Source organism: Gekko japonicus, unplaced genomic scaffold (genome assembly GCF_001447785.1).
Source record: "Gekko japonicus isolate JY-2015 unplaced genomic scaffold, Gekko_japonicus_V1.1 scaffold20, whole genome shotgun sequence".
NCBI lineage: Eukaryota > Metazoa > Chordata > Lepidosauria > Squamata > Gekkonidae > Gekko > Gekko japonicus.
In genome coordinates this window covers 1,914,077-1,924,650 of record NW_015169172.1, presented here as the reverse complement: position 1 = coordinate 1,924,650, position 10,574 = coordinate 1,914,077, and the positions used below count along the sequence as shown (strand labels likewise).

Here is a 10,574-nt window from a genome sequence, read left to right as displayed (position 1 = left end):
GGAAAGAGTTAAGCAACCCCTCTCCCCTGCTGCTCTTTTACTGAACATCTCCCCCCCAAAAAATGTTTTGATTCAGAGCAGCTGTTGTTTAGTTAGCACAGCACATGACTGTATTGTAATGTATGGCCTGACCATTAACTCTCCCAATGAAATCAATGGAGCTTAGAAGTCTTTGGCTGCATCATGTTCATAATGTGAACATTAAAATAACTCAATGATTTTCCGGGAAGTGCTTTAAATTGACAGGGAATCTCACCAGTCATTCCTTTTAAACATTGCCTTTGTTCTCAAAAATATGTGCCTACATTGCTGAACAAGTTAACTAACCTCCCAAATCTGCATCAGTATTAGAAAAGTGACCACTTCATAGTTCACTTACTTAAATTATTTATTATGGTTGCACAGGCAATGCATTTTTTTTCTAAATGGCTACATTAGATTTGTGGCTGGAGCCACAGTAAAGAGAGAAAATCAAGCAGAATGACTCCCCACCTAATGTTTGTGCCAGTGGAAAGTTTGCAGAGGAAACATGGTGGAACAAGAGCTCTGGTGGGGTCATTGTACCTCACCATACCCCCCTGCACCTATGGCTTTTTGCCCACAGAGGTGGTTCTGTGAACCCTGGAAATACCTGAGAAGGGGGTTGGTGGAGAAGTGCACCTCTGTGAGTGTCTCCCCCTCACAAAGCCATAGAATCCAACCCAGAGGTTCATAGCTATAGCAAAAGTATATGTGCCCTAATATATTTTGATCTTTACAGTTTACAGACTGAAGAGAACAATACCTTTCCTTCAAACAGCCATTTTTGTGTCATCCCTCTGACCAGCCTGCAGAAAAACCAAACATTTTCTATTCAGGTCTATGCTGAAAATTACCTAGGAGCAGTTTATTCGGATCCTTTACAAGTTAACCTCACGGAAATAGGTAATGTGCAATCATTCAGAGAGGCTTTTTTTGCAAATACCTGGTATTAGGTGTTTTAATCTAACATAACTAGCTTAATATTACTGAGATCATGACAAAGGAGTGTAGATAGAACTTCTGGAACACTGTTATAGTGTTCTATATTGCTAATTCTATAAAGAGAACTGTTTTGCATGTACAGACATAGATTCTAATCTACATTTTGAGAGCTGCAGTAGTTGAATTATTACAGTGCTTTGTGCAACTCCTGGGAACTGCATGATTAGTGGACAGTCTACATAAGAGAGGATATCCCAATAAGAACATCCCTCACTTTTAGACTATAAACAATCCTGCACCTGGTATAAAATTGGATGGACATTTTGGCACAATCCCCTGTGTGACTATCCTAATCCTAAACTATTTTAGCATTGACACTAACAGATCATTGTGGTCACTGCTGAGCTCAACTAGATTGAACCACCACCTGATCTTTAAGGTTCAGACTGAAAATATCTGGAAGTCAGCTGAGATCAAATATTGCTGTTGTTTGCCACTCAAGATGTACTGTTTTCATTTAGCCATAGCCACTTAAACTGTTTTACCTCTGTTATGCACTGCACCTAGTCTCTGTGGTACAGAATGCTCCAGATCAGCTGGTGGTAGAATGTCCCATCAAGCTGTAGTAAATTTATGGCAGTCCCATAGGGCAGTGATGGTGAACCTTTTAGAGACCGAGTGCCCAAACTGTGACCCAAAACCCACTTATTTATCGCAAAGTGCCAACATGGCAATTTAACCTGAATACTGAGGTTTTACTTTAGAAAAAAAACAAACTCATACATTAACTTAAGCTGATCCAAACAAAGTAAGGAAAGCAATCCCAAATGCTTTCATTTACTTAAAATTATTTGGCAGAGAATTCAACACTTTAATGATGGTCTGGGCCTGGTTGGGGTGATGACATGCGTGCCCACAGAGAGGGCTCTGAGTGCCACCTCTGGCACCCGTGCCATAGGTTCGCCACCACTGCCATAGGGTTTTCAAGGCAAGAGACTAACAGAGTGTTGTAGGGTTGCCGGATCTCACTTTTGCTACAGCGGGGGGGATCCTGGCTCCTCCTCGGGACTTTTCTGCCATGTGTGCAAAGTACTGACATCATCATGCTAGGGCCGTTGTGCAGTGATGCTCTAGCGTTTGAGGCAAAAACTCTATGATAACATAGAGCTCCCCCCAAATGCTAGAGTGTTGCCTTGCAACAGCCCCAGCATGATGACGTCAGTACCGGTGATGGCATTGCATCGGCAGCATCCCCGCAGGATGCTGCTGTTCAGGGGAAGGGATTTTCCCTGCTGGCTAGTTTTCCCTGCTGGCCAGCAGTGGATTGAGGCCCCCAAAATCAGGGGATCCTCTGCCCTGACTGGGGAGATGGCAACCCTAGAGTTTTGGGAGCTGACACCCCGCCCTGACTCAGTCCTGCCCTGATAATTGCCTAAGCATGTCCTGCCAGTATTTTCACTATTGAAGAAATTATTTCCATAACCAGCTACATAGAATACCTATAATATTTCAATATGTATTTTACTTGGAATTATTTTCTTATTGGCAGGAGATAACAAAGTTATGTAAAATGTACCACCTTCTTTTGTTTTTTGTTTTTGTTTACAAAGTACAATTAAACCAGACCCAAATCAAGAATCCAGATTCTTTTTAAAAATCAATTCTAAAACATCAAAAGCTATCTGTTCACAACCATCAACAATCAAAACAGAACAAACTATTCACTAAATTGTCATCTCAAACAAACCTATTATTAGCTATTTGTTACTTTTTAATTCTATCTTTCCTCCAAAACGCTCCCTTCCATTTTCATCCTCACAATCCTGTGAAGTAAGTAAGACAGAGGGCAATTGGCTCAGGGGCACCCCCTAAGGTTCTCGGCTGTGGCGATTTGAACCTTGGCATCCTGTGCCAATACTAAATCCACTACACCAGCTCTAGTTATAATTATATAACTAGGATACTGCATGGTCAATACTATCTGGTTTGACTATGGTATCAATCTTTATGTTTTTTTAAAAAAGTGTTCTTCAGGAGTATAAATATAGAGTGTGTTTTCTTTCAGGAAAATCATCAGTTTAAACAGCATGCCTCACCTGCTTATCTCCAAGTTTAGAAATAACCTTTTTTTGAAAATTTGCTTAAGAGCAAATATTTATCAGGATAGACTATGTCTAATGTATCACATTAAAAAAACACCTAATTCTTGTATCACTTGTAGAGATACCAGTGACACCAACAATAACCCAGGTTGAAACTGTGGACTATCCAGTATTTAAGACTATAATCAAGTGGGAGAAGCGAACTGCACTCAGTAACACCCATTGTGAAGATCGTCACAAGGAGATGACAAGTGAAACTTGGCATGTGAGTTACTCACCCAAGCAAAGGCTGGGAAGTCCTGGTCCCCATTGGGAAGATACACACATAACTGACCTGTTGCTTCTCTCTTTTAGGTTAGAGAATTGGTTGCTGAAAGGGATCATTACACTGAGTACTATTTAGATGCAAACACTAAGTATGAGTTCCAAGTTAGATGCAAGTTAATTCAAGTTGGAAAATTTTGGAGTACATGGAGTGAGCCTGTAACATATATGACTCCAGAAGCTGGTGAGTACCACGGCACTCTTTTCCTCATCCTGTTTACTCAAGTAAAGAGAAGATAGTAATGAAACAATATCAAGCAATTTATGCTGCAATTAGCCCACCCAAGTGAGCTTTTAGATATGTTTCAGCATGACACCATATGTGTACAAAATCACCTTAGTACAAAGGAAGCTGGTCTTATGTTAGCTCAAGAACAGAAGTACTTGATTTTAATCTTTGGCTGTGGTCTTATTTCCTTTGACATCTTCAGCAAAACATAAAAAAGACTCGGGTAGCATGTCTTACCTCACTGGTATTATGAATATCAACACTCTATAGATAAATTCCCACATCAAATATATGCAAAATATTTTTACTGGTTTCGGTTTCGACTGGAACCCAAATTCATAAACTGGGAAGTCAAATTATCATACCCTTTCTGTCCCATTGTAGATAAATCAATATTAACTTTTTCCCTTTCGTTCATGCTGATAATTTGCTCTTAGACATCACACAGCACAAGTATCTAGGGCCCACATACATATTTTTAAAAACGTATTTAACACCTGGCCTTTGTCCCTTAAATAGGCCCAATCAATGTAAAGCAGACAAAAAAAGATCCCCAACATGGACAATCAGAGAAAGACCCTGAAATTCCTGATTGGTACGATATACTAAAATCAATGAATTCCCTCAACAGAGGGAATAAGCAATCAATAAGCAGTTCAAACAATTTGTATTGTTAAGCTAGATGTATTCTCCAATGGCTAGTCCATAAACAGAACCATTTTGTATTGTTATGCATGTTTGGCATCCTCAAAAGTGGGGTGTGGCTGGTTCACACTGCTTTTCTTTTCCATCACTGTGAAGCTGAACTGAGCCTGCAGACAGGTAACATTGTAAGTGGCAGAGGTGTTTTTGATAAAACTTTTCCTGTCCTCTAATTAAATGTACTTTTTCTTATCTCTGATAAACTCAGAGAGAACAGACTCTGCAGTTATTCGGCATGAAACAGCTGGAATTAGGGGAAGCCATCTGTGATGGGGACTTTTGATAGGTTTTAGTAAGGCGAAGAACTTGCTGTGGCCACCAATGCTCCCTCTAAGCTGTGCCGTCTTGTGAGCAAAAATTCTACTTTGCAAGCTACTGCCATTAAAGTTGTCAGCAAGCAGACTTTGTTTGCTCTGGAGCCATCCTTCCTGAGCTCAGACAAAAATGTGTGAGCCAGAGGCTAAAAAACTGTGAGCAAGCTCACACTAACTCAGCTTAGAGGGAACACTGGTGGCCACCCTTAGAATTTTATGTCTGTCTTTATCCTGAGTAAAAGGAAGGGTTTCTGAATCAACAGTTTTCATCATCAGCTAGCAGAGAAAAGGCCCAAACCAAACATCACCTGCTACTCTTCGGGAATCTATATAGCATATGAATGATAATTCTAGTGAAAACACTGAATTGGATCCAAAAGTATTTTCCACAAATGAAGGGTGTTTCTATTTGTGCAAAGGGTTTATGGGTGGGTTCTGTGGATATACTTCCAACTGCAACCATCTGCACTAACACACTCAGTTTCCAAGGATTCTCTTACCCCAAAACGAATTGATTGGAGTTGCAGGAGGTTGCGGTGGAATGGGGAGAAGAGAAAGTCTGTTGTGCTGCTGTGGAACCAACCCTTTTTACTGTCCCAGCACAGACCTCAAATGGACATGATCATTTCCCAGCCTTGGTACAGTCTTAAAATAAGATTTTTAAAACAGCTCCACTCATTAGCTTCAAAAGATTATGTTGGATTTTACAAGACCAAAACTCCAAGTAACCCATGTTACCTTGTAGTTAATTTAAAAATACAAATCAGAAATATCATGATTAGCTTCTTTGTTTTCTTTTTTAAATGCAGAACCATCTTCAGTACTTGATGTGTGGAGATATTTGGGACCAAACTACCCAAATGGTAGCCAAGAGGTAACCATCTTGATCAAGGTAGTACTGTTTTCCTTCCAAGTTTTGCACATTTCAAATTGTGTCTCTGTGTTAAGGATAAAAAAATAGTGATGTTTAAAGATCAGGATGGTCTCATTTTCATGGGTCTAAAATTCAGACATATGAAAGTCGAAATATGAAAGAATTCTTTCTGTTGGAGCCAAAACCAGAAAGAATTCATCCTATGGTTGCCAGTTTGGTGTAGTGATTAAGTGCGCAGACTCTAATCTGGGAGAACCGGGTTTGATTCCCCACTCCTCCACTTGCACCTGGCTGGATGACCTTGGGCAAGCCGTAGTTCTGATAAGAGCTGTTCTTGAAAAAGAGCAGTTTCTGTCAAGAGCTCTCTCAGCCCCACCTACCTCACAGGGTGTCTGTTGTGGGGTGGGGAAGGGAAAGGAGTTTGTAAGCCGCTCTGAGACACCTTTGGGTAGTGAAGGGCAGGGTATAAATCTTTTTTTTTTTCTTCTTCTTCTTCTTCTTCTTCTTCTTCTTCTTCTTCTTCTTCTTCTTCTTCTTCTTCTTCTTCTTCTTCTTCTTCTTCTTCTTCTTCTTCTTCTTCCGCCTCAATTTATTCTTTGCTTTACAAAGTAACAAAAATACAGGATGTTGTATGGGAAACATTGGGCTGGACTCTCAATGGAGGGAGTTTATAGAATCAGTACTTTCCCCACAGTCCCCTGTATCCCCAGAAATAATTTTCCTCAGGATTTGGGGAGCTCCTGGGAACAGACATGGGGGTTTTCCATGTGCTTGACTTACTCTTTATTGTGAGTGTATGTGAGGAATAGAGCACAGTCCCTCTGTTTGTTTTGCATTTGTTTCAGAAGTCATGTGTGTAATAAAATGGATAGTAAAGAGTTAACTAGAACATGATTATGGGATGGAGAAAAACTCCACCCCCTAGACTGCTCTCCTACTTTCATTTTTCTGTGTTAGTCTGAAGAAGTTGGTTGAAATAAAGCAGACTGTTACATTCAGCAACTCCCATGAGTTAAGTGATTTATACTATTGCCCCAGTGAGATTACAAAAGTGTGGGCTTGTAAACTGTTTGTGTTTGGGAAAGGATTCATTGTCTATTTTGCCTGCTTTGTGAGTGTGTGTTCCTTAATAAAATCTTGCTTGGAAATGCTCCCAAAGCCTGGCAAGGGACTTGTGGGGATATGACAAATTACACTTTCATTTAGTGGAAGGGCAGTTGCTGGGGAAACCTTTCAATGCAAAAAAGAGGACGAGGAAATGAAGACTGTATTCAGGGGAACTGCACTGATAGGTTTAGAAGATTCTCTGAATTCTCAGCTTTCATTTTTTTGAAAAGTCTCTAGCCCCGTTCCTCATGGAGATATAAGGAAAAAAAGCAGATCTCTGTGAGGGAAAGGACTAGACTTAGGGTTTGTTTTTTTTAATGAAAGCTGGGAATTCAGAGGACCTGCTTAACCTGAACATCTGGGTTTGTGTGCATCTGTGTCTGTGCACTTATATTGCTAGATCAATATAAGTATTGTATTTTTAAAAAAATATATCAAAAATAAAACCACTTATCTTCAGGGTAGAGGAGAAGGAGAGGGAGTGGTTTGACAACAATGACCATCCAATACTTGAAAGTGGGCTGGAGTTATGTATGAGGAAAAAGCCAATTCAAAATCAGCTTCCAGAAAAAGATTGGAGTAAAAGGGATCTCAACAAAACTTGGAAAAAACTTGGAAAAACAAGCTAACCAAAAAAAGAAGTGAAAACTAAAGGCACAAAAATGTGTGCAGAAATCGGGATAAATCAAGTAGTATGGGGTCAGAACTGACAAAAAAAAATGCAAAAAACCCCCTAAAGATGCAACATAGGGGACTATAGCAAGGCAAACTGGCAGAAATTGTTCCTCCAATTCTTCTGCACACTCTTGCTCCATTCACGGGAGAGCTTATGTAAGAGGAGAAGAGAGATTTTCTCCTCAATCCACATACCTCCAACATGGCATGCCTAACTGTTTTTGAGTGGGCCTGATGAGCAGCTTTTAAAGGGGCTGCAGGAGATAAATATAGAGGGACAGATCCAGTTCATGAATCCTTCTAAGTTCCAATCATAGATCCAACCCACAGAAGCTTATGAAAAGAGAAAAGAACACCTTTTTTGCAGAGTGGGAGGACAGGGGAGAGCTTATGGTAGATAATACCACCCAACATATTGGGTACAATTAGTCACAATTCAGCAGTTTCAAAACATATTAATTTCAAAAGCAAGAATCTAAGTATGGAACTTAAATATACAAATTTGCATTTTGCATTCATTCGATGAAATTATGGTCTACTATAAGCTTCTTTAAATTCAGAATCTTGACAGCAAAGAATGATAGGCTACTGCTTTTATAAACATTGATAGAGTAGTCATCCACTAGTTCCACTGATGGGAATAACATAGGGTTGCCAGACCCCCCGGTTCCATGGGGGTTTCGTGATTGGGGGAGCTCTTTCCTGCCACCAGGAAGCTGGTGGGCAGGGGAAGCCCCATCCCAAGAGTGACCACCTGGCCTCCCCCCCACCTCTTCCCAACGGTGTTTAAAGACATCCTTTAAATGCTGCTGGGGAAAGGCGGGTGTGTGTACTTGCACTCTAAGCCCTGAATATGGGGCTTGGAGTGCAGGCACACACACACACCCCTTCCCAAGAGCATTTAAAGAGACCCTTTAAACACTGCTGGGGAGAGGCGGGGGCCGCCGCTCCCCAATATGATGATGTCACGTCTGTGTGACATCATCACATTGGGGACTCCCCACCCTCTTCAGTAACGCCCTCCAAAGACCCCCACTGGGGACTTTGAGGGGACCTGGCAACCCCATTTATGGAACGAGAGAAAGCATTATCATTAGTGCAAATAACATTAGGAATAATACAGATTCGTTCATTGAAAGTTTATTTATTAATTTAAAATATTCCACTTTTCTCCTGAACCAGGACTGATTGCAGAATGATGTTTCTTTTAGTTTTTTGTGGATGTCAAACAACCTGACCACATGTTAAATGCAAATACATTTTACATGTAATGGCAGCCTGCTGACTTCTTTAAATAATGAAAAACTGTGACTCAGAGCAGACTGAGGAAGGTGCATAGCTTTTAGTTACCCACCATTTCCTTGCCGCCAGTTAGAGGGAGAGAACCCCCGATGTTGCTTTAACTTTGGGGAAATGGATATCCCTGGAATTTGTTCCATATTACTTCTCATAATAAAAATTAGACAAACCAATTCAACATTATAACCTTTTGAATAATTATAATATATACCAATAATTTCAGAATAACAGAAACATCCATGAAATACAAGTGATGGGCCCACAAAGAATCATGGATAACAGTATCAATTTGAAAATCCCATCCTACCTCCTTAACTCCCCTTCCAGGAATCTATAAGCTCTTTGTTGTTGTCGTTGCTGTTCAGTCACACAGTAAGTCCGACTCTTGGTGACCCCATGGACCACATCACGCCGTCGTCCTCCAGAGTTTGCTTAATTTCATTTTCATTGCATCGATAACACTGTCTAACCATCTCATTCTTTGCCATCCCCTTCTTCTTTACCTTCAATCTTTCCCAGCATCAGGGTCTTCTCCAGTGAGTGCTCCATTCCCAGTGGCCAAAGTATTTGAGCTTCAGCTTCAGTATCTGGCCTTCCAGGGAGCAGTCAGGGTTGATTTCCTTTAGGACTGACTGATTTGATCTCCTTGCAGTCCAAGGGACTCTCAAGAATCTTCTCCAGCACCATATTTTGAAAGCATCTATTCTTTGGCGCTTGGCCTTCCTTATAGTCCAACTCTTGCAGCCATACATTACTACTGGGAATACCGTTCCTTTGACCATATGGAATTTTGTTGGCAGGGTGATGTTTCTACTTTTTATTATGCTGTCTAGGTTTGCCATAGCTTTCCTCCAAAGGAGCAGGCGTCTTTTAATTTCATGGCTGCAGTCACCGTCTGTAGTGATCTTGGATCCCAGGAATGTGAAGTTTGTCACTGCTTCCATGATTTTGCCTTCTATTTGCCAAGGAATGATGGGACCGGATGCCATGATTTTAGTTTTTTTGATGTTGAGTTTCAAGCCAACTTTTGCGCTTTCCTCTTTCACTATGAGCAAGAGGCTCTTTAGGTTCTCTTCACTTTTTGCCATTAAAGTGATATCGTCTGCATATCTGAGGTTGCTGATGTTTTTTGCGGCAATCTTAATTCCAGTTTGTGATTCATCCAGGCTGGCATTTTGCATGATGAACTCTGCATATAAATTAAGTAAGCAAGGTGACAATATACATCCATGTCATACTCCTTTTCCTATGCTAAACCAATCAGTTGTTCCATATCTGGTTCTAACTGTCACTTCTTCACCCTTATTCTCAGGAGACATGTGAAGTGGTCTGATACTCCCATCTCTTTAAGGACTTGCCATAGTTTGTTGTGATCCACACAATCAAAAGCTTTAGCTCAGTCAATGAAGCAGAAGCAGATGTTTTTCTGGTACTCCCTTGCTTTCTCCATAATCCAGCGAATGTTGGCAATTTGATCTCTAGTTCCTCTACCTCTTCAAAACCCAGCTTGTACTTCTGGCAGTTATCTATCCACATGCTGCTGAAGCCTAGCTTGTAGGATCTTGCTAGCATGTGAAATGAGTACACTTGTGTGATAGTTTGAACATTCCTTGGCATTGCCCTTCTTTGGGATTGGGATGTAAACTGACCTTTTCCAATCCTGTGGCTACTGTTGCATTTTCCAAATTTGCTGGCATATGGAGTGCAGCACTTTAACAGCATCATCTTTTAAGACTTTGAATAGCTCAACTGGGATACCATATCTCTGCTAGCTTTGTTGTTAGTAATGCCCATTTAACTTCGCACTCCAGGATGTCCGGCTCGAGGCCAGTGATCACACTGTCATGGTTGTCAAGGACATAAGAACATAAGAGAAGCCAATGCTGGATCAGGCCAATGGCCCATCTAGTGCAACACTCTGTCACACAGTGGCCAAAAATACCAGGTGCCATCAGGAGGTACAGCAGTGGGGCCAAGACACAAAG

General features: G+C 40.9%; 1 protein-coding gene across 1 annotated transcript in view; it reads left to right on the top strand.

The window, feature by feature from the left end:
* The window catches only part of IL23R (interleukin 23 receptor), a 42,853-nt gene that overhangs the window by 4,952 nt on the left and 27,327 nt on the right, over positions 1–10,574 (top strand). Inside the window, 4 exon segments of the mRNA XM_015415782.1 lie at positions 761–924; positions 3,185–3,330; positions 3,420–3,573; positions 5,444–5,526. Of these exon segments, the coding sequence (XP_015271268.1) occupies positions 761–924; positions 3,185–3,330; positions 3,420–3,573; positions 5,444–5,526 (547 nt within the window).